Genomic DNA, 24,695 nt, shown 5'->3' with positions numbered 1-24,695 from the left:
GTGTTTAATGCACATTCACTTCACTCCTTTAATTGATTCATCTTAAATATCCTGAATGTTCCTGTGTAGACAAGTTCTTGCTATGTGAAGGCTAGAATGCTTATCAAACCAAACCAGAACTCTGCCCCTATTTCAGTTCACCCATCATTAATATTTATATTGGACAAGTGATGCGATGCTGGCAGTTCAGCCCATCATTCTGAGAGAATTTTACAGCCCCACAACTTCATTAGCAGCTTCATTAGAATTAGTGTGTCACACTTTTGTATATGCGGTTTCATTCAGTTAGCTAGATAGTTTTTAAGAGGGCATTAAGTACACCAAAGTATTCTTTTAATAATTTAGCTGAGATGCCTTTTGTACAAGAGACAGCAAAAGAGATTTTAAAAAAAATCCTTTGTTTTATTACAGGGCTTAGATGTATTAAAGTCCATGCTCTCACTCTCATTCCTACCATGCCACTTGTAAAAAGTCTGTTTGTGTCTTTGGAGAAAAATGTAAAATAGTATTAACTTGTAGCTCATGCACAAAATACACTATTATTTTTCTTCACTTTAATGGGGTAGCATTATAGTACAAGTTTTAGATCACTCTTTTAATTTAAAAATGCTGCCATCTAGTGGTGGTTCTGTGTATAAAAACAACGTTTTGTTTCATGCTCCTTAGTTATTTCAAACTTTCAGATCGCTAGATATGGCCATCCTAGAACCTTTACAGGAAGTAGAGGGAGGAGTGGGGGTGGTAGTATATTGTAAGGACAAGTACAATAAATTTTAAAATGCATGGTACTGTATATGATGCTACCTCACCTGTTACAAAATTCTAAGGGACAGATTTCCATAAGTGCTAAGCTCCCAAAATTGCAAAGGCAATGGGAGCTTCAAACATTTAGCAGCTTTGAAAATCAGACCCTTACTGTGTAACTGATATAAATAATTTATTGTTGTCGCTGCAGCATGCCAAAACATGTCTTTTAATTAAATACAATCTTTTTATTGGTTATTAATATTTTTACACGTACCATCGCAGTGTTACAATAGATCAAATTTGGGGGCCTAAAATTGTATCTGTGAATAGAAGCCCATAAAATTATTCATTTGAGGATGGATACACACACACACATATTGTACACAACTTGTTTCTATCACCAAATCAAACAGATATGAGGTTGATGGTGCTATGGTATGGGGAGCAGATGTGCACAACTATAAATGTATCTTTTTGCAGAGTCACTTTTATGGTGATTATCCTTTTAGGGAGTCTATTAAAGTCCTCTCTTTCCTCTAGGGTTGCTATGTTGGCTTTGACCTGGCTCATGCTGCTGGTAATGTAGAACTGCATTTACATGACTGGGGAGTAGATTTTGCCTGCTGGTGTTCCTACAAGGTGAGAGTTGCTCTAGCATTTGAGAATGTTTTTAATAATTATGTCTCCTTGAACGGTGGGCAAAGAGGGTCAGATTAAATAGGAATTGTATTGGCCCCTTGGACCAAAACTCAAACAGAAGCTTTGTCTAAGGTGTAAATGCAGATACCTTGGGTATGGTGGTTTTTAAGACAAATCTGAAGAAATAAAATATTTAACAATATCTATTTTCAACAAAAAGAACAGGAGTACTTGTGGCACCTTAGAGACTAACAAATTTATTAGAGCATAATAATAAATTTGTTAGTCTCTAAGGTGCCACAAGTACTCCTGTTCTTTTTGCGGATACAGACTAACACGGCTGCTACTCTGAAACCTATTTTCAACAAGCTCACCACTTTAATACAATAGATGAGGCCAAAGAGCTTCAGCTAAAAGCCTTATTGAAATTGTGTAATCATCCTGTCTTTATGCAGGGAGGATGAGGGAATGCTGCATGTGAGAAATAATGAGAGCAAAATGTATACATGTTAATATATTCTTTACAGTATTTAAATTCTGGAGCTGGGGGCCTGGCTGGTGCCTACATTCATGAGAAACATTCCCAGACTATAAAACCAGCGTAAGTATTTCTACATATTGAAGAAAGCCCACAGGGGTGTTGTAAAGTTTAAATGGGAAAACACTTCTCTTTTTCTCTGTCAAAATACACTGTTGCCTTTGTGACATTGCTGATTTATTCAATTTGTCTGACTGAGGATAAGGTTTTAGAGGTTCAGGTCCAGCCAGGGCTGGAGTTCTGGTTCAACAATATTAGAACTTCGTAAGATTCTCTTCTGAGATTTTGGCCCCAAATACTGGAAGTCTTCTGAGCTCAATACCTTGAGGGTAGGAAATCACAAGTATAGTTTATTCTTGTGAGAATTCCCACAATTTTGGATTAGGGTGACCAGATGTCCCGATTTTATAGGGACAGTCCCTATATTTGGGACTTTCTTATATAGGCACCTATTGCCCCCCCACCCCCTGTCTCGATTTTTCACATTTGCTATCTGGTCACCCTATTTTGGACTGATGTCTCCTGTTTAAAGGGGCTGTTCTCTTAAGATTCATTTGAAACGGAGAGCACTTAGGGAGGGTTCAGAATTAGGGATACTTATCAACAATCCTCATTCCCAAATTTGAGGGAATTCAATTGTACAGTTTGTGTTTTGGACCTTGTCTTATATAAGTAAGTATTTATAGTTGAAGCTAGAACAGTATACAACATCTAACAATTTTGCTTTCTCTCCTCCCCCCAAAAGAAAATGGATGAATGTGACCACATCTGAAAAAAATTAACTAAAAGCTGCTTTTTTTTCCCCCTCAGAGGGGATAGGAATAGAGCTGTGTACATCTTTGCAGTTTTGCTTCACAAAGGTTCATGAGATTTTTTTTGCATTTCAGTCCATTTGGTTTTCACCCCGTGACTTTTGCTTTCAGTTTGTGGTTAGAATTAATCCTTTTTATGCAGTCAAACCAACCAAATGGCATCCAAGTTTCAAACCTTGTAGTTTTTAAACCAACATAGGATGAGTTTAAATGCCTAGTCAAGCCAATATGTACTTTCAGAAGTAATCCCACTAACATGAATGGGATTAGAGAGACCAGGTGGCCGAGGTAGTATCTGTTATTGGACCAATGTCTCTTAGTGAAAGAGACAATCTTTCAATCTTACTCAGGGCATGTCTTCACTACCCGCCAGATTGGCGGGTAGCAATCGATCTATTGGGGATCGACTTATCGCATCTAGTGAAGACTCGATAAAATTGATCCCTGATGGCTCTGCCGTCGACTCCAGAAATCCACTGCGGCAAGAGGGGGAAGCGGAGTCGATGGCGGTGCAGCAGCGGTCGACTCGCCGCTGTCCTCACAGCCAGGTAAGTCGACCTAAAATATGCAACTTCAGCTACGCTATTCACGTAGCTGAAGTTGCATATCTTAGGTCGACCTCCCGCCCGTAGTGTAGACCTAGCCTCAGAGTTCTTCTTCAGCTCTGTGTAAGCTCAAAAGCATGTCTCTTTTACCAACAGAAATTGGTCCAATAAAAGATATTACCTAACCCACCATCTGTCTAATATCCTGGGACCAGCATGGGTATAACACTGCAAACTTGAATAGGATTACTCATGTGAAGAAGGGTTATCTGTGTCAGCAAGTGGTTTACCAGGGTCATGGGCTAAGGTCACAATGCTACAATGAGCTCTACATGTACAGCTCCTGATGTCTGTATGGAGTCTCACTGAAATCAATGAGGTGTGGGGTTCCATGTGCTCAGAGTTCATTGCAAGATCAGAAGCCTACTTTGTTTAAAAACAAACATCCAACCCATAACGTGAAACCAAGAAAAATTCATGTGGATTGTTGTTTTCTTGCATCTCTAATATGGAATTGCTTAACTCTTCTGTTTTGTCCTAAATTATAAGTAGTAGTGTATAAGGATGTTGAAATTAAAAGTGTATATGCAGGGATATTTCAGATTACATTACAGAAAGTAAGTGCTCATGCTTGCCCTAAAATGGATTGTGATTTCCAGTTTTTGTTGACTGAAGGTTTTTTTTAATTGGCAATTTCACTTTTCAGCTATTCTCTAAATACTGGCTAATACAAGTTCAGGCAACAGTTAATTAACCTCATGTTATGCTAAACTGGTGACTGAGAATTTTAGTAAATTATACTAGTTTTAAACTCCATTAATACATACATTTACACATCCTAAATAGGTCGTCTGCATGTAAACCTGATATCAGAGTCCAAGAAATCTAATAAGAGGAAACGGTTATAACATTAAAAATAAGTAACCCTAACTGTGTCTAAAAGACAGTTCAGTGTAAAGAGAATACATCAAATTTTCTTTTAAAATTTAAACACTGAATACCTTTCTTGGACCTGAAGAAGAGCTTTGTCTAAGCTCAAAAGCTTGTCCTTTCCACCAGCAGAAGTTGGTCCAATAAAAGATCTAACCCTTTTAAGTCTCCCTTTTAAAGTTAGACTTAAAAAAAAAAACAGAAAAACAAACAAACAAAAAACTTATTCTGTGGTTGGTGAACAAAATCAAAGACTGTTTTAGCTCTGACTAATAGTTCTCTAATAATGCCATGTTTTCATTATAATCTCTACTTTTAAAGCTAGGAAGCATTACATGAAGATCTGTTTTCTCAAAGACTTTATAATTAATGTAAAGCTATAGTCTCTGACCAGAGGTTGGCTGCATACAAAGAAATACTTGTTAAAAATGTTATATAGATGCTGTCATATATTTTAAAAATAGTCAGATTGTGATTTTTTTAATACATCAACAAGTGTAAACACTTCTTTTCTGATATAACACCTGGAGAAATTGCTGATACTTTTTTATTTTAGCTGGGGCAAGGAAAACTAAATCTAGTTTCAAAGAGAAATAATATTATTGTAACCAGTTGCATTACATTATGTGCAGCTCCTAGACTGTCTAGACTCCTAATAGATAACACAATAATGCTGATTGGTTCTTGGAATCATCTCAATTGCTCACAACAGAACTCATTCTAGGGCGTACAGCCATTTATAAGCTGATCATCACAAGTTTTTATTTGCTTGAGGCAAACACCAGCAAGACTGGAGGCTCTTCTGAACTATTCCACCAAGTACTTCTCCCCCATTTTCGGTCTCCCATCTTTTTTTCCCTCATTACTATTTTCCTTGAACTACTTGTTCTTTGCCTCTCTGTATAAGTCCCTTCTCCTTCACTCAAAAGATTAAATCATCTGCTCCAAAAGATGCACCTTCTGTTCCCTGCTCCTTAAACTCCCAGTCAGCTTTCAGGTCTGAAAAAAGACAAACAAACTATCTAGCCCATCTCTGCATTTTTCCATCACTCTAGGCCTGGTCACCTTGTTATGGTCCTTGTGGAGTTTTCCCAACAGAACATACAGAATAGCCATTTCTTATTGCTGTTGTGTTCACTCTTAGGATCTCCCCAGTCAGATACACATAATGCACTCTGGGGTTAATGTGGCCAGGCCTGCTGGATCCTACAAGGCTCTTCAAGCCTATTTGGGGTGGGTGGGAGAAGAAAGGGGTCAGGGTCTCATTGGGGGAAGATGTTGGGGACAGGAGAGAGGAAAGGGACTTTGTAGTGAACCTTCTGGAGACAGAGTGGGAGGAGTGATTTATATTTGGGTGTGTGTGTGAAAAAGACACATAGGGGATTGGATCCCTTTCCTCAGCTTTTGAAACCTTGGTAAATGCATCAGCTTGACTTTGTGGAATGGGCTAAGATTAGAGTTTGTTACTGAACCAGTTTCCCTATACGTAGTCATTAAGTCCTGTACAATGCCGAGGTAAATGAACATTTTAAAGTACAAATATATCTACATGTTACAGACCTTTCCAACCTGTGACCCAGTTAAGAGATTTCTGCTGTATACATTGGAGACGGCGCGGAAGCCAAACTCTGGGTCTCAGCGCCACAGAACTTTGAAGTTCAGATCAAGATCTGCATCTGGACTTGGAGGCGAGGCCCTATCTTTATTTCTATAACAGGCTCGAATCAGAATTTAGGATCAGAGCCCTAAATCCAGACAGATGTTAGAAATGTAGAACTTTTGGTGCAAACTTTGCAACATGAGCCCATCTCTCAGTCAAGTTACTTTAAAGCAGGGTAATGCAAAGTCAGAAAAGCAGGAAAGTGAAAAAAATAAGAATAGAATATGATCCTAAGCTTTCAGATGTAATTTTTTGTTGGGACCTTAATAGCCATAGTACTTTTGTATATACTGAGACTTGAAGATCAAATTGTTTGTTGTTAATATATCCCAGTTGCATTCCTTTTCCCCCCTCCCACATCACCAAGCCATTTCAGGTTTCCAAATAAAGCAGTGAGACAAAAGAGAATTTGTCTATGTCAAAGTGTTCAATTTTATAGCTGATTTAAATGCAGAACAATTTGCTGTATGCTGTACAATCAAATAGAGTGGAATTTAACTGCTATTGAAGTTGCAGATTTTATGCTGTATCTAAAAAGTCTTTAATCGTCATTTGAATCAAGGATGACACCCAGTGGCCAGACAAGTTCATTCAAACACAGAAGCCCTGAATATCTTTTCATTTCTTTGTCTTTCAGTCACCCCTGAAGTAGGTAATTAAATTCCAACCCAGTTGATCTGTGTCATTTAAATGATTTGACAGGTTGTTTTTAACCCATGGCCAATATTATGTAAACCACTTTAACCAACCCTATTGATTTCTTTAACTTATCTCATCCTTCATATTCAAGCTATTGACTAGGCAATTATATTTATCAAAATATTTTATTGCCTTGTAATGTAAAATGTACATTCTGGCCATCTTTCAAAGATGAAGATCCGAGGTGTATGCCAAAGGACCTCTTGCCTGTAATTAGCAAGTATTAATTAGAGGCCAAGGTAAACCAGCACCGGGTGAGAAATAGTTTTGTCATCCTGCAAAACTTTTTGAAATTTCAACATTTTTTCCTCTTTCACATCAGGTGAAACTGATTTTTCAAAGTTCTTTGTTAAAAATGAGAGCGAGACCAACCCGTACAGGAATAGCTAATAGCCTGATGGTCAGGCCACTATCCTGGGAGTTCGGAGACCCACATTCAAGTCCCTCTCTACCTACTGTAGACCAGGAACTTGACCGAAGATCTTCCACATCCCAGCTGAGTGCCCTGACCATCAGGTTACTGGCTATTCTGGGATGGGTCTCGTTCAATCTCTCCTTTTGGAGCTGTTCCACTTTATATATATAATTAAACAGTCATTACATTTCCCATATGAGTACTCTAACCACTGGGCTCTAGAGTCAATATCTCTCCCTCTCTGTATAATTAATTAAATATTTGCTGGGCTAAATCAGAACAGCTCCAACAGGAGAGCATAAGACACAGACTGACTCTAGAGCCCAGAAGTCAGGGTATTCCTGTTCAGCATTATTAAGCATCTTTTCCTAAAATGTCAGATGGCATTTTTCTAGCTTATCTTTCCTTTCTTCCTTTAGTGGAAACTTTGGGCCAAATTGACTTTTGATGTCAACAGTCGCTAGTTTGTTGACTTTGAGAAGAGTTGTGACCACTTCTAACACCAAGGCTGAATTTAGCCTTTCAAAATCTGTTCCACCTTTTAGAATGCAAACTGATTCAGTGGACTAAGATGTTTTTCCCACATAGGTATATCTTGACATTTTATAATAAAGAGGTGTGGTCTCAGTCAGAGCAAGGACTGGGTGTCAGGACTGAACCTGTATGATTAGCATTTGATTCCCTAAATTTGGGGCTGAAACAAATACTCAATGTTTCTTTTTTTCTGGTGAAGAAAGAGGGTTTAATTCTGTAAGTTTAAGGCTATGAAGGAGGAAATTTTGTTATATTCCTGGCTATACTACACAGTTGCTGTGTAGCCTCAGGTGGATCACTCAGGGAGAGATGTTCAAAGGTACAAATGACAGGTGCCTAGCTTCTTTGTGAATTTCTCCCTCTTAACTTATGTTTGTATGTATGTGCCTCAGTTTCCCCAATTTCTAAAAATGAAAACAACAAAACTTACCGACAGGATTGTTATAAGGAAAAATTAATATCTGTAAAGTGCCTGGAATGGAAGGCACTCTGGGAAAAAAAGTATTTATATTATAGTATTTGTAGTTATAATTGAGCAGTTTCTTTAACCCTGTTGTCTAGTGACACAACTGCTGTGAAAAACAACCTGACTGAGTCCTGGGTTAGAGGAAAAAGAAAAAAAGTTCCTAGCTGAATCCTTATAAGAAGTACACACCATTTAATAAGATGAAAAGAAAATAAATGTATGTAAAGCAGCCAGGAGAATAATAGATAAGCCTTGGCAGAAGAGTAAAGGAATATTGTACACCGTCTAGTGTTTAAAACGAAAGGATTTATCAAGCCTTTACCTGCTGCTAGTCTGCACTAAAGTTGAGTTTAAAAATATACAGTTTCTGTGATGTGGTTGAGGAATGCAGTACAGACAGGAAACAGCTGATATCCAAAAAGCATCTTAATTTTATTATAGAAACAAAATATCAAAGGAAAAACAAGGTGGGCATTGCTATTTCATACACACCAGGTTCCCACTTCGAAAAGCTTAGGATCTTCAAACAAGATCTTGGCTGTTGGTTTTTTGGTTGTTAGAAAGGCGAGAATTCAACCTTTTCTGGAGGATTACCTTTCTTTTTGACTGCATGGTCCCTAACAAAAACTCAAAGGCCTGGGTTCGTCCTCTTACAAAAACCTTATCCCAGTATGCCTTCCTGATAGCTGGGTCTTTAAGCTGATTAAAGACAAGCAAATACCATCTAAGCTGCCTGATGATTCAGAGGTCCTGAGTACTCACAACTCCATTGACAGCATGCAGATGCTCAGCATCTCTGAAAGTCAAGCCTATAAGCTGTCTGCTTTGCATCTGATTGTTGCATCTCCATCCCTTCCAGCTGGTAAGTGTTCTTGGCGCCAATGACATTTTACTCTAGTTTGTTGGGTTTCTTATTACCATTATTTTATTCCTGAGGAAATGCCACATCACCATATTTTGGGATTAGAGCCCTCAGTACTGTGACAAAAAGGGCTGAAGCTGCTGTAAAGATAACACATCTGCCCATCTTTGGGAATAGAGTTATTCTAAGGAAGAAAACATGGTTCTCAAATAGGGAAGTAATGTTGCTTAGTCTATGCTTGAAAAAAACTATGGCTGGTTTTGTGAAGGTGTTTATATGGACAATAGACACATGGCTTGATTTTCATTGACCTTCATTCCTCTTGAGGTCAACTGGAGCTGCAGATCTCAGCCCTTCTGAAAATCAAGCCAATAAACAGCAACCTAGCCAAAGGAAGGATGTGAAGGAGCACTGTAGGAGACTTCCAAGAAGCTGTGCTCAGTGGATCAAGGTCAAAAGTTAGTGGTCACTGATAAAAAATGTACAGGGTGCAGTTTATAGAAAGTTCTGTTATTAGTACCCGTGACTCAAAATGTTGGGTAATATAGCTGTAAGCTGTTCATGAAATGCAACAAGTGTCTCCTGAGTGCATAAACTACCCTAGACGATGACAGAAGTAAACTGTTTCCCTGCCAAGTCAATGAGAGCAATTTAGCTCCTTAAGCTAATTTAAAAACCAAAAGCTAAAATCTCCCATGGGAAGAGACAGTTTAGGAATAAAGGCACTGGCTAATTAGGTTTAATTGCATTGTCTTGGGACAAGTGATTTATTAGGCCAATCTAGACCCATGATGGGGCTGCAGGGGTATGTTCTTGGATTCGCCATGTGAATGGCAAATATCCAAGAGCATTATTTAGCTTTGGAAGGAGTTTTAGGTTACAAAGGAGAGGCTGGTTAATGTGCATTCCATCTATTCCTATTCTCATCTTTTCAGCTTTGGGCCTCTGATTATTTCTTTCTTCGTCAGAATAACTGGTCTTGTTGATGCGGGGATGGTGTAGACATGACATATCTTGATTTTATTGAGGTTTTTGACACAATTAAACATGACATTCTCAAAAGCAAACTAGAGAAATGTGGTCTAGATGAAATTACTGTAATGTGGGTTCAAAACTGGTTGAAAGACCATACTCAAGAGTAGTTATCAATGGTTTGATGTCATATTGGTGAGACATATAACATAAGAATGGCCATACTGGGAAAGACCAAAGGTCCATCAAGCCCAGTATCCTGTCCTCTGACAGTGGCCAATGCCAGGCGCCCCAAAGCAAATGAACAGATAGGTTAGCATCAAGTGATCTATGCCCTGTCACACAATCCCAGCTTCTGGCAAACAGAGGCTAAGGACACCATTACTGGACATCGTGGCTAATAGCCATTGATGGACCTATCTTCCATGAATCTATCTAGCTCCTTTTTGAACCCCATTATAGTATTGGCCTTCACAACACCCTGTGTGGCATCCCACACAGGTCGGTCCTGAGTCTGGTATTCAATATTTTCATTAATAACTTAGATAATGTTGTGGAAAGTGTGCTTATAAAACTTGCAGATGACACCAAGCTGGGAGGGGTTGCAAGCACTTCAGAGAACAGGATTAGAATTCAAAAGGACCTTGACAAGTTGCAGAACTGGTCTGAAATCAACAAGATGAAATTCAATATAGACAAGTGCAAAGTACTACATTTATGAATGAAAAATCAAATGCATAACTACAAAATGGGGAGTAACTGGCTAGGCAGTAGCGCTTCTGAAAAGGGTCTAGGAGTTATAGCGGATCACAAATTGAATATATAAGTCACCAATGTAATGTAATTGCAAGAAAGCCTAATAAGATTCTGGGGTGTATCAACAGGAGTGTTATATGTATAAGACACAAGAGGTAATTGTCCTGCTCTACTTGGCATTCAGCTGGAGTAAAGTGTCTGGTTTGGGACGCCCCCTTTCATAGGAAAGATGTGGACTAATTGGAGAGAGTCCAGAGGAGAGCAAGTAAATTGAAAAAAGGTATAGAAAAGCTGACTTATGAGGAAAGGTTTAAAAAAAAAACAACAACCTTGGCATGTTTAGTCTTGAGAAAAGAAGTCCTAGGGAGATCCTGATAACAATCTTCAAATACATTAAGGAATGTTATAAAGGGGATAGTGATCAGTTGTTCTCCAGGTCCATAGTTAAGAATTGGAATAGATTTCCAAGGGATGTTGTGAAATCCCCATCATTGGAGGTTTTTAAGAACAGCATACACAAACACCTATCAGGGATGGTCTAGGTCAGGGGTCGGCAATGTTCAGCACGCGGCTCGCCAGGGTAAGCACCCTGGCGGGCCGGGCCAGTTTTATTTACCTGCTGACGTGGCAGGTTCGGCCGATCGCGGCCCCCACTGGCCACGGTTCGCCGTCCCGGGCCAATGGGGGCGGCGAGAAGCCGTGGCCAGCACATCCCTCAAGATCCCATCCAGCCCTATATTTCTATGACTTATTTAGACTTGAATATCCTGGGGACAAGGAATGTATCTTTCTCAGCGGTGGCTTCAGGCACCAGCACTCCAAGCACGTGCCTGGGGCGGCAAGATGCGGGGGGCGGCCTGCCGGTCTGTGAGGGCGGCCGTCAGGCAGCCTTCAGCGGCTTGCCTGCAGGAGCTCCGCTGGTCCCACGGATTCTGCGGCAATTCGGTGGCGGGTATGCCAAAGCTACGGGACCGGCGGACCTCCCGCAGGCATGCCACTGAAGGCAGCCTGCCTGCCGTGTTTGGGGTGGCAAAAAAGCTTGAGCCGCCCCGGATCTTTCTGTTTATAAAGAGCGGTATATATTTGTCATCCTACATAGCCATAAATATGTCACAATAATGTTAACCATTAGAGCTAGGTGAAATTGATTTTTGTGTGTGCATGGTAATATGCCACTCACATTCCCTTTATTCCTTCCATATCACCCAACAGTTCATTTCCTAGACAATTTTTCAACATTTCATTGCATCCAATCACATTTCCCAAAATTATGGTTTTCCACAAACTTTTGGGGAACTAAAAGTTTTCAGTTGAACCTGTGGTAACGGGGTTCACTCACCACTCTGGCGCCTCCTGCTGGCTGTCCTGGGGATTATCTCAGTTCATCACGGCGCCCTCCTCTGGTGGTGGCTCACCGCCATCACTCCTGCGCTAGGACCCATGTCTCTCCAAGGACCGCGGCGTCCTCTTCAGTGACACAGACTTCAGGCTGTGCCATACACTGTGCTCCCCCTTTCCAGAGGACCTGCAGTCCACTGTTCAGCCACTTCCTTTAGTGGCAACTGCAGTGAATCATCCGTCCACTTCCTCATGGCCCCAACATCCTCTTTACCCTTGCCTCAGGGCCGCAGCCTGCAAACCCCAGCAGCCATCCAGGAGCTGTCTCTTGCTCCCCCGGTTCCTTCTAGCAGCACGTCAAGGGTGCTGGCAGTTCTCTCAGCCCTCCAGGGACACAATTCTTCCTCCCTGGACTCTGGGCAGAGAACTGCCCTCCTCTGCCCTGCAGCTCCTTTTTCATATGGGCCTGCTTGGCCCTGATTGGCTGCTCCCTTCAGTCCTTCTCTGATTGACTGCCTCCTGTGCAACCTCTATAGGCACTATTAATCCCTTAGAGCCCAGTGTGGGGCAGGGGCCCCATCACACTTGTGAAAACTTGAGAATCCTATTTCATGTAAATCTGCCAATGTATGTGTCAATTTTGAAAAGCATGGTCCTGAGTTCTGTTCCCACCTCTTCCACTAGCTAGCCTTGACATTTCTTTTCACCTTTATATAGAACTTTACAATTATTATCTAGGCCATATATATTATTATCTACATTTTACAAAGGAAAAAATAGGAAAGGTGACTTGCTGAGGATCACAAAGTAAATCAGTATGAGGATTAGAACCCAGGACTTTTGTCTTCTGTCCTATGCTGAAATCACTTATCCAGTGAGCCTCTTAAAGAAATCACCCAACTTCTCTGAGCCTTAGATTTCCTAGCTATAAAATAAGGATAAAATGTATTGCTTACCCATATGTGGCTGGAGTCATCTCATGTACCGAATAATTTTTTTGGATTTGATGAATGATTTTTAAAAATGTTGCCCTCTGACAACTATTCCTTTCAAAAGGCCAAACCTTGTGTTGTAAGTAAGAGCATCCTATTTAGAGCCTTATCCTCTACAAGTTCTTTCTTATCCAATGCTGATTCATTAAAATCAAGATGTTTCATGGAGACTGTTGGATTTCGAGTAAGTTGTGATGGGCCGCATGGTTTCCTCCCAGTTCACCAGCCTAGCTGCTTAGTAGCCCACCTGCAGACTGATAGGAAGCCAAGAGCTTGGAAGCCCTGACTTTTGAGCTCCCAGACTCCAGCTCCTCTGCAGCTTGTCAGGCAATCTGATGAGGATCCAGAAACCTGCAAGTCATAGCTCCCAAGCCCATAGGATACTGGCTCCACTGGGCTTGCAGCCTTCCAATTGCCCATCAGGCATGATAACAGGTAGCTGGGAGTCTGGAAGCCCTGGGTGTGCTGGCTCCCAGGCTTGTGGCTGCCTCAGCTCCTAGGACTCCCAGGATCTGTTGCTTCCAGAGCAGGCCACCAGATGACCTGCCTCTGAGCCGGGGAACCCAGGGCTCCCATTCCTTTTTGAAGTTCAATTTCACAGCACATTCTGAAATGTTGGGGGGGGGGGGTTGTTCCAAATGGGAACCAAGCCAAATTTAGAAATATCAAAATCTGACTAAAAAATGAATTACTTTTCTCTGTACAGCTCTAATCCTGACTGAATTGCCAGATGATAGACGCACATTATTTCAATTCACCTGACTTATGGAAGAGGGGAGGGATGCAGGTGCTGTTATATGCTATCTTTCTGTTTCTCCCCCCAACCCTAGTGGTGATTTGGCCCCTTGTCTATATTACAGTAGTCTTGGGACTGTTTGATTTACACCAGCAGGAACACTTCCAGATGAGCTCTTCCAGTGGCTGAGGATTTTCTGGACCCCAGCACCTCCTTTTCTTTGTGAGAAGGGCTGATGTAAAGAGATGTAGGAAGGAAGCCAGTTGCAGTGTTCAAGCAGAAGCTTTAATTGGTCCTACAAACTCCAGGAACTTCGTTGTATATTCTGGAGTGCCATTTACTGTCTGGTGCATTATCTATTTACGTATAATCACCCAACTCTCATTAGCACCCCTAACATTTCAGAATGTGTTGGGGAATGGAAATTCAAAAAGGACAGGAAGGCAGTAGTACAAGGTCTGTTCCAGGAAGCTATAAATCCTCTATGTTGCTGGAATAGAACAAAGGGAATTTATCATAGGGTACAACTCATCCTTCAGTATTAATTCATACTCGTCACTTTTTTTTATATAGCACATTCAATTCATATTGGGTGGTCAAGGACATACCTATCACAAACACCCAAAGCAAAATTTACCAGCATAAAGCATCCACTTATGTTTAGTTTCTCCTAAACTCTGAGTCCAGTCTTCAAAGTTGCTTTTGTTAGGATCTTTAAGACTGTTTGCTGCTTCGTATAATTAAAAATATAGGTGATGACTTCTTAAGTGTTTTTTACAGTGCCCAGTGCAATGGAGTCTTAATGACGACTGGGGCTTTTGGTGCCACTACTACATTACAAATAATATTTAGTATTCAGTGCCTTAATCAACTTTGAAAATAAAAAAAGCTATTCCTCCATATCATACACAAATGAGAGACATTATTCAAATCCTGTAGGACAAAGAGGATGTAACAGAACTTCTAAAACTAGAGTGTTATTGGATATATACACTCCACACTGAACACCAAGGGATTAAGGAATTGCTCTGGGATCAGCCAGCCCCACCCCACCCCACCTGTAGGAAATGCTCCAACTGGAGGAGGAATTAAGAGGCAGGGGAGCAGCTCATGTGGTGGCAGACCAAGGAAAAGAACAGACCTGCAGCTCCAGTAGAGGAGAGCTGAAGGAAAGGCAGAATCTCTCCCAATGACAACTGCCCAAAGGTCCCTCCCTGAGGGAAGGGAGAACGTGCTACAGAGACAGCCTGAGAGGGAAGCATTGTCCTCTTCCTCTTACATGGAATCTGGACTGCCCCAGCAGGAGAAAGCCCTAACACTGAGCTTGCTCAGGAGGGTGGGCCATACCACAGAAGGAGGCGGTTACCACTCAATTGAGGAAAAGAGCTACCATGCTATACACAGCCACCAGAGGGTGCTTTGTGGTGAATGGAAACCCTTCATGCCTTCTAAACCCAAATGGTGACCTGGGGACAATTGCATGGGGGTAGCCTTAAGCATCCCCAGGCTCTCAAGTCACTGACAGCCCTCCACAGGCCTTGGGTCATATCCCAGTGGAATGGGAGGGCCTGGCTCCCTTACCAACAATCCCCTGCATGTCATAGGCCTAAGCCTGACACTCCCCTACCGACCAACTCCTGAGCAAAGACCATCACACAGAGGAATACAGTACTGTGTGTACGTGCACACATTCATTCTCATGTTTAAGTCATAACACCTACTGCAAATGTCAGGCCCTAACTGGGGGAACCCACATTTAGATCAAGTTTATCATGTTCTAAGTACTTGTGTTAGGTCACGTGAATCAAAATTGGGCACTGCATGCTGGGACTTCTTGTCTCCATGGACTACTCATCCCTAATAAAAATAAGAGCATTTATGGGCCATATTTAAAAACAACAACAAACACTTCTGTTGGTGACAAAATGAAAGTTCAACTCTAATAAGAGGAGGGATTTTAAAATGACAATGATTTCCATATTGAATATGATCGGTTTCCAAGTAAAAAGATGACTTCTAAGTTCCTGTCCTGTGTTCCTTCCTTTTCATGCATCATCACCAGTAATACAAATTCTGCAACCCCACTATCTTTTAAACACCTCTTTTGCAATATATGACTAGTTCCATCCAGTGACCTAAAACCTCATAATGTGGACTGATTCCTGTTGCACACAAATCCAATATGGTCATAATTAATAAATTCTGTCTAATAAGGGTTGCAATTTCATTGAGGGCTTGCATTAATATTGTGATTTCTGTATTCAAAAACAATCAAGACCTAGAGGAAGCATAACTCCCTGGATCTTTAAATTTTTATTTTATAGTTCAGTCAGACGTATGCATTATTTAGAATTTCATCTAGATACTGTTCCCTCAAAGATCCATTCAAGGGATTAAGGAGTATGTGAATGGTTCACTAAATATATCATCATAATCAAAACGATTTGAATCTCCTTTAAGTCAGAAGTCACAGTTCAGAAATATCTTTAGGCGGGATTGCTGCTTCATGTTTAATTTAATCTTGTTGAAACACCGTAGAAAGATTTACCATATTTCTTTACAAAATATAGCATTATCCAGGACTTTATAGAAAACACTGAGAACTTTATTAATATCTCCATTATGAGTAAATTGGCTCCCTGTTTGATTTTTAATTTCTGGTGTTAGGCAGGAGATTTGATTTCCTTTCAGTAAATGTGCTAACATACTGCTGGCTGTATTCCACCTTTTCATATAGCTTATATTTGGCTAGTAGAAGTGATATATGAGCACTCTGTGATAATAGTTGCTCATGAGCTGATATAACAGTTTTTAATTCAACTTCATTAGCCTTGGAGGGGTTGTTTTTTGTAAGATCTTTTCTTAGGATTTAATTTAAGCTCCAGCTCTTTTTGCAGTTTGATCATACCGTTTTTTTGGTCTGGCCACTGAATGAAATTATCGTCCCTCGTGAATGCCCTAGAAGTTTCCCAAACTGTTCTGGGTGAATTCACCAAGCTCTGATTGGATTCCCAAAATAATGGTCATTTCTCTTTCACATACTCTGATCACAGAAACTTGTTTCCTGTTATAAAAGTGAACTCAATCTCCGTTTGTTTTGACCTGGAGGGATAATATGGATGGACATGTTCTGAGATTGGAATATTCCCAGTTGTATTGAGTCTAAAAGTTTAACAAGGAAAAAATCAATCCAAGAGGAGGACATATGCACTCTTTATCTGCAAATACTTATCAGCTGTAAATCAACTCACACTTGATTGACCAAACAGCCTAGGTTTTTCACCTGTGGAGTGAAGTTGTCTTATTCCCTACTTGTAAAGTGATACATTAAAATTTCCACCTGTGACACAAGTGAAACCTGAACTGGTCAATTACTTTTGGGGAAAGGAGGATGATTACTTAAATCTAGGTCATTTTATAATATCACCAACCAAGGCAGCATAATTAAGGTTGTGTCAGTACTTGGATCATAAAACTGTTTTTAGAGATTTAGATTTGTGCCATTAAAATTTGCATTGGCAGTGAAAGTCAGTTTGGACATTTTTAAATGAGACATACCAAAATGAAGAAAATAAAATAAAATGACTCATTTCAAATGTTGCTGAAAATGCAAACAATTCAACAAAAGAGAAATGTCACACTTTTAGCTTATAGTATAATCTTATTGTTTTGGTCTTTTGACAAAGTAAAGCTTCAGAGATATTAAATATTAAAAGTCACTATTTTCATAATAACACCTTTCATAAGGGGTTTTTGATTTTTTTATTGAGTTATAAGAGAGCAATCCATTAATAATGTACAGCAACATTAATGAGTCACATTCACTTAATAATTACAAAATATTTGTAGCAAGTTGAAAAGGGTAAAGAAAGTATACCAGGATATATGAAAGATCAAAACTACTGTAATATAAGACTAATAATTACCTGTGATTCCAAAGCTTTTCAGGCTCCACAAACATCCTACTTATAATTAAGAACTGATCCAGTGTACAAGAGAACTATGAAATGGTTGAAATTTGACACATCTGTGACTGGGACCTCGGGGGAGGGGAGGCACTGTGGGATTGCTCAATCAGGGCAAACTGCAAAGAATGGGGCAGACAATCCCCAAAACTGTGGTTATTCTAATACTTAGATTCACTAAGCCAGTAACAAAACAGTTTCTACAATACCTTACTGGTTACCCAAAAACCAAAACACAGTTCCCTTAAAGCAACCCAGCCTTGAGCTCTCACCCAGACAGCCACATCAAATATGATGAGGATTATTGAAAATCTTGTTTATCATATAAAAGTTCTGCTAATCCCAAAGGATCGGACACATTACCCACCAGATTAATGAATATTTAAAATCTTACCCAAATACACACTTACAACCAATTCTTATTAACTAAACTAAAATTTGTTTAAAAAGAAAAGAGAGTGAGTATTGGTTAAAAGATTATCATACATACAGCTATGAATAGAGTTCTTAGGTCTGTTTCATAGTAGAGATGGTGAGCTTTAGAGTTGCAAAGATTCCTTTCCAGAATCAGTTCATTAGGTTATAGTCCAATGTCCAATATCAGTATGATCCAGAATGGAACTGGAGCCCTCCATTTTGCGACTCAAACTTCCCCTGATGAAGCTTAAGCAGATCTAAGATGCAAGGATCAGGGTCCAAGTGTTTTCATAGAGCTTTATAGGCCATCCATAGCTTCTTGGCAGCATGCAGTCCTTGGGTGAACAATAGGCAATTATCCTAGCTTTGAAGTAGATCTCCTATTTCCTAAGCATCACAGATGATTAGCTAGCATAAGGTAATTATCCATCTTCAGACATTTACAGGTAGTTTACTACAAACTTCAAAGAGAAATAAAAATAATGATATTACTGCATTCACAGTTCATCTGTTGACATCTTCTTTTGATCACTGAATTAACAGAATATAGCAATTAGATAAGAACCATTTATTACATGGTCAACCTTTAACAATATATATGTAAACACACAAAAAACACAACCATTCTCTACTAATATGTCACTAAAAGTTGATTCTGGGTCAATTAGCCTGCTAGGTGTGTAACGCTTTCTGTCCCTGTGTCACAACATGGAGTATAGGGTATGTCTTGTTCCAATAAGTGAGTCGCTGGACAGAGAAACAAATAGGGTTCTAAACATAGCTGCTGGGAATCTGTTTTGTGTGATCTCACATGCATGGCCTGATCCAGCAGACATGCTTAGCAGGTGCCTTCCTGATTGGGCCCTGCATGCACCTCAGATGGCTAAAGGCCTATCTTCCCCTGGTTTGTGAATTGTGCTGTGGCTTCAGCAGTAGATAATGCCTGGGTGCCCAGAGAGAGGCAGCAGTGTGCGTGCCCAGAGCAGAAACTTAGATGCCTAGAGATCTTTTACTTCAAAAACGTAGTCACTGAGTGAGTTTAGGTGCTTGGAGGATTTTGTGAGAGTTTTGTGCATCCCAGTAGTGCTAAAACAGAGACTTAAGTGCCTGAAACATGGACTTGGTGTCTAACTCCTGTGCATCCAAGCCTAAATGACTTGCCCAAGGCTACACAGGAAGTCTGTGATAGAGAAGGGAACGGAACTTAGTTTTCCCAAGTCCCATGCATGGGTCCCCAACCTCTAGACTATAAAACACAAAAAATAGATAAATAAAATGAACGGTTTCACTAACATTCTCGGCATTTTTGTGAAGTGCTAGAATGAACCCATAGAAGCAAAGTTGTTTCTATGGGTTTACAGTGACAATTATTTTGAGGAGAAAACTGGGTGTTTGGAACTCGAGCTTTTCAATCTGTTGAATCTGTGACCATGAAAACCAAATCAGTTTGCAAAACTCGTGGGAAGCCCCTAACTGACCACATGCACAAATACCTGATTTGCGCACAAATATCAAATGTTTGGGCCTGATCTTCCCCCAACTTGCACAGGTTTTACACTGGTTTGAGAGGATAATTGGTTCTTTTCTGCCTGTAATTAGGTATATGAGACTATCTGTTCAACTGATCATGCCTAACTTTAAAAATCAGGCCCTAAATCACATAGCAAGTCAGCTTAAAAAAATGGAAAATGTATGCTAGGAGTCCTAACTGGGCACCCATGTGTTTCAGTACTAGACCACATTGCTTCTTACATACCGTACATGTTCTTCTTTGGGTAATGATCCCTGTTGTATTCCACTGTGGGAGTTATCCATGCACCTGGAATGGCAGAATTTGAAAGTAGCGGCTGTTGGGCAGTGCATGCACTCTGGCTCGCCTCATGCCTCCAACCGACGTGATAAAGGGAGGGGCGGACCAACTGCCTCTTCAGTTCCTTCTCATTGCCACATGGTTTGGGTCGGAATCTTTCGTGTCCTCAGCTCTGATGCCATTCAGAACAGAGCCGATTGCTTCCCAGCATAGACAACTTACACCTCTCCAACAGCACAAGCAGTACCACCACTTTAACCCAAGTCAGCCTTTTTCTCCTTGGGAGATTCAGAACCCTAAGATGAACCGCTTCTCCCATACTATCCTTACCCATTCCCCAGGAGATCCACATGGCCCTGGGACCAACCACCACCTCCCCTGACTCAGCCATGGGGACCCCTGTGACCACCTGTCAACCCCTACTCATCATATTGGTGACTCTGGGACGAGTACCCCTCTTCAGAAACTATCCGATCTGCCAGGGAGTCATCACCTTTCTTCCCTCTGAGGGAACCATCATATTTTCCCCTGGATCCGATAGGGGAGGGAGGAGTACTATGCTCTAGTTCCATTAGAACCAGCCAGACTACCATTACTATTGCTGGATGAAGAGGTGACTTTGACATTCCTTTCCCTTCAGATGACTTCAGGCAGTTCCAAGACCTTCTATGCAGAGTCACCAGGGAACTTCAGAGTCTACTAGAGAAGATCCAGGACTCCCAGCACAGGGTCTTGGACACCCTCCATACCTCTGGACCTGCGAGAATTGCCCTCCCTGTCAATGATGCCATACTGGAGCTGGCTAGGAGAGTGCGGCATACCCTCGCCACCTGTGCTCCTACCCCAAAAGGGGCAAAAAGATGTTATGGTCTGGCTTAGGGTTCAGAATTCTTATTCTCTCACCCAACTCCCAACTTGTTGGTGGCTCAGATCACTTCAGAAAGGTCCAGGCAATAACATCCCAGATCTACTCCCACAGACAAGAAGTGTAAACATTTAGATCTACTGGGGAGGAAGGTTTTCTCATCCTCCAGTCTTAAGTTCACAATAGCCAATTATCAAGTGCTATTGGCTAAATATTATTTCCTGAACTATACTTAATTTGAGGAATTCGCCAATGGCCTCCCACAGCAGGATCATACTCGTTTCCAAGCTCTGATAGAAGAAAGTTAGTTAATAGCCAGAACTGCCCTCCAATCTGTAGACAATGTGGCTGATACTACCTCTATAGCCATGGCTATTGCCATTGTTATGCAAAGGGAGTCCTGGCTTCATGCCTCAGGATTCCCCTGGGGGGTCTAGAATACCATCAAGGACCTCCCCTGGATAAAACCATTCTACCAGAAGAGATGTATATTCCACTCTCTTAGACTATAGCCTATCTTTGAAAACACTGGGTCTCTCCCTCAGCTCTTTGCAAATCCACTTAGCAGCAATCAGTGAATTCCATCCACCTACACTATTTTCGCACACCCACTAACCAATCATTTCTGGAAAGACTTGATAAGAACTTTCCTACCTCCTCAAAAGACTGTGGCCCAATGGAACTTGAATCTTGTTCTTTCGGTACTAACAATGCCCCCCTTGAGTGTTTAGCTACTTGCTAAAGGCTCCTCTCCATGAAGGTCACCTTTCTTGTAGCCATTGGTGAGGAGGGTCAGTGAACTTGGAACAATGATGACAGACCCACCATATGCTGTGTTCCACAAAGATAAAGTTTCTTTACGCCTACACCCCAAATTTATACCAAAAGCGATTTTGGAATTTCACCTTAACCAATCAATTCACTTACGTGTATTCTTCCCGAAACCGCATGTTTGTGCAATGGTCAACAAGCCTTAGCCTTTTACCCGCAGAGAACAAAACCAATCAGGAAGTCCTTGAGACTGTTGCTATAGTGGGGAGAGCCAGAGGGCATACCATCTCCACCCAGAGAATTTCCAAATGGATATCTGGTTGCATTCTACTCTCTCAGCTCTTGAACGTCTCCACCTACAGGGTATGAGCTCACTCTACTAGAGCTCAAGCAATTACCATAGCATTTCATCAGGATTTAACCTCCTAGGATAGTTGTAAAGCCACGTGGAGCTCCATCCACACATTTGTAAGGATTATGCCCTGGTACAGGACTTAGTTGCTGATGCCACCTGTGGGATGGCTGTTCTCTGATCAATGCTACTGTCTTCCTCCATGCACCCTTCCCCTACTTGGGTACTTCTTGTCAATCACCCACAGTTGAATACAATAGGGACCATCACTCGAAGAAGAAGAGTGTAACTGGAGGCTCTTCAAGACATGTGGTCCCTATCTGTATTCCACTACACACCCTCCTTCCCCTGTACTTTGGATCTTATCTGATTTGCGGTGGAAAAGGAACTGAAGAAGTGATCGGTCCACACCACCATTTATCACCTTGGTTGGAGACACAAGGTGAGCCAGGGCATATTCACCAACCAACGGACACTACTTTCAAATTCTCTGACTCCAGGTGCATGATGTGCATGCATAACCGCCCACAGTGGAATACAGATAGGGACCACGCATCCTGAAGAACCTCCAGTAACAGGTAAGTAACCCTCCTCATAGCAATTGTTAATCATGTGAGAAAATAAGGATTGTTTCTAATGATGGGAGCATCACAAGAGGTTCAGAGTTCTTGTTCTCTTCAGATAAGAATCTAAAATTTCAGATGCATTTCCAAACTATGCACAACTCTTGGGTCAGCAAAAGTGGGCTGAAAATCTCATGAGAACAATTGAGCTTGTCAAAATTAACAGGAATATTTTTGTGAAAATTTCATATTTTTTTCATCAGAATTTTGAATTCTGAAATGTCTTGATCTGCTCTATAGACCAGACTTTCTCATGAGATTTCCAGCATTACTGGTTGCATTCCCATCTGGTTAGCAGAAGACGGTATGTTGAAAGAAAGGATCCAACGTTTTCAATTCTTAAAATCTTAAGTTTACTTTTAAGAATGGGCAAAGATTTGGCAGGGTAGAGGGGGAGGGACAAGTCTTTTGTATTTTTCTCCTTATTTGGTTTGCCTACCTCTTGTTTTTTCATTTTCTTAATCCGTTCAGATATTAGGATTAAAAAGCCAAGCATAGGTAAACTATATAAATCCAATAATATAGTATTTCTATATCATCTGAGTAAAACATAAGACATTTCCAGGCAAGGATGAGATCTGACTAGTAAATGGAGACCATTATACTCCATACGTAGTGAAGTTTGAGAGTTTAATAAATATTTAGTGTCATAAATCCTACACTGTTATTTTCCTGTTATATCTTTTAGCATATTTTCCCATGAACACTTAAAATGATTTCTCACAAAATATGATGACAGAATGGTTCATAGAAGGCTTTGTCCTGGATTGTGAAAGTCAGGCTGTGTTAATAGTGTTTGCTTGTTTTCTGTATCACTGCTCAACAGTTTCGGGAGGGTTCTCCCCCTCCGCCCCCCCAAAAGAAGGCAAATGAACCACATGTTTCTTCAGATTGTAAATTATAAATGAGTTGCATAATCATCTGTTACTTAGAAGCAAAGGTCAAAGGAATTTTTTTGTATTTCTTCTATGTTCTTTAACTGGATCTTCTTTGATGTCTTCACCGCACATACATAGTGATCATTATATCCCACACTCTTGCATCATTAATGCAACTACAAACGAAACGACTCAAGTTATGAATGCCCAGCGCTTCTGTCTAACACACACAGATGTGGGAAAAAACTGAGCTAAATAAAAATACTTACTGAAGGGATTGTTCCCTGGTGTAAATGTGCTTAAAAGAAATAGGAACAAATGAGAGGCTGATGCGCCTATCTGGCATATTTTTTCCCCTCCATAAATCTGCTGTCTATGCCTCTTGAGTTGCAAAATGGGAGAATGTTTTTGGGTAAAACAAGACCAATGAAATATGCTTAATGATCTTTAATTACATGCTTTATTTGTGTAATGAACTTAGGCAAGTAACAGTGTGCATTAACCCAGCGTATTAAACATTTAAAAAGTAGTGATGTGTATAGCTCAGAAATAGCAAAAATACCCCCAAATATTCTTTCTTGTAGGAACATTAGGATTCCTGCTTTATTTTAGAGACAAAATGGACCGAAGTGCTTTCCCTTTTTAATGGAATTATTTTTACTTAAAAAACAAAACAAAAAAATGATTTAGCTCTAAGTACAGTTATGTGATCACATGTACCTCTCACAAAAAACACGATCCTAATTAGCACTGCTTTTTGACAAGCTCAGCTGTGAGTCTCTATGTCCATTTGATCCATGGACTGAAATACCTTCTCACCCTGAGAGGTTCTCAGTGCTGAAGCATATTGGCAGGGCAATCTTAAGAAGCTGTATGATCTTTAGCTGTTTGTGGGATGTCAGAAGGCTAATAATCCAACACATATCAGAAACACAAATACACATACAAAGCTGAAATGGCCATTTCAAATTGTGTTATAATAAAATGTGACAAATCTCCAGTCTGGTTGTACCTATATGTGTAAATAACCATATGTGCAAATTTTCAGTAAGAGTCCGTTCCCAATAGAGATTATTAAAGCATGTTTCCAGAACAAGTCCTTCCTCTAATCTAAAAAGCATTTTTATCATGGTTTGTAAAACAGTCATGTCTGGTTTACAACAGCTAGTTCTCCTAACACAATTTAATTCCCCAACTTGGCTGGGGACAAATTACTTTAAGTACAGGAACATAAAAAAAAATCTATTTTTTTGTCATTTCACGCATTTTGGTATTACAAGATTTTGCCAAAATCACGGCTCAGATTTAAATAGAAAGTTATAAACTGGTGCCTTGGTATTTTGAAAACAAGAACGTTTGAAATAATTAATGCC

The 24,695-nt window shown here is 40.4% G+C and overlaps 1 protein-coding gene across 6 annotated transcripts in view; it reads left to right on the top strand.

The window, feature by feature from the left end:
• KYNU (kynureninase) overlaps positions 1 to 24,695 on the top strand; it is an 89,414-nt gene that overhangs the window by 48,211 nt on the left and 16,508 nt on the right. For 5 of the 6 annotated variants that reach the window (XM_054043893.1, XM_054043891.1, XM_054043890.1 and 2 more), the window contains 2 exons: positions 1,288 to 1,386; positions 1,914 to 1,987. In XM_054043893.1, the coding sequence (XP_053899868.1) occupies positions 1,288 to 1,386; positions 1,914 to 1,987 (173 nt within the window). Of the gene's footprint in view, positions 1 to 1,287; positions 1,387 to 1,913; positions 1,988 to 5,769; positions 6,949 to 24,695 lie in introns of those variants that run through there. The other variant, XM_054043895.1, reaches the window with a different exon arrangement.

Source organism: Malaclemys terrapin, chromosome 11 (assembly GCF_027887155.1).
Source record: "Malaclemys terrapin pileata isolate rMalTer1 chromosome 11, rMalTer1.hap1, whole genome shotgun sequence".
NCBI lineage: Eukaryota > Metazoa > Chordata > Testudines > Emydidae > Malaclemys > Malaclemys terrapin.
This window is presented reverse-complemented; position numbering and strand designations above follow the sequence as displayed.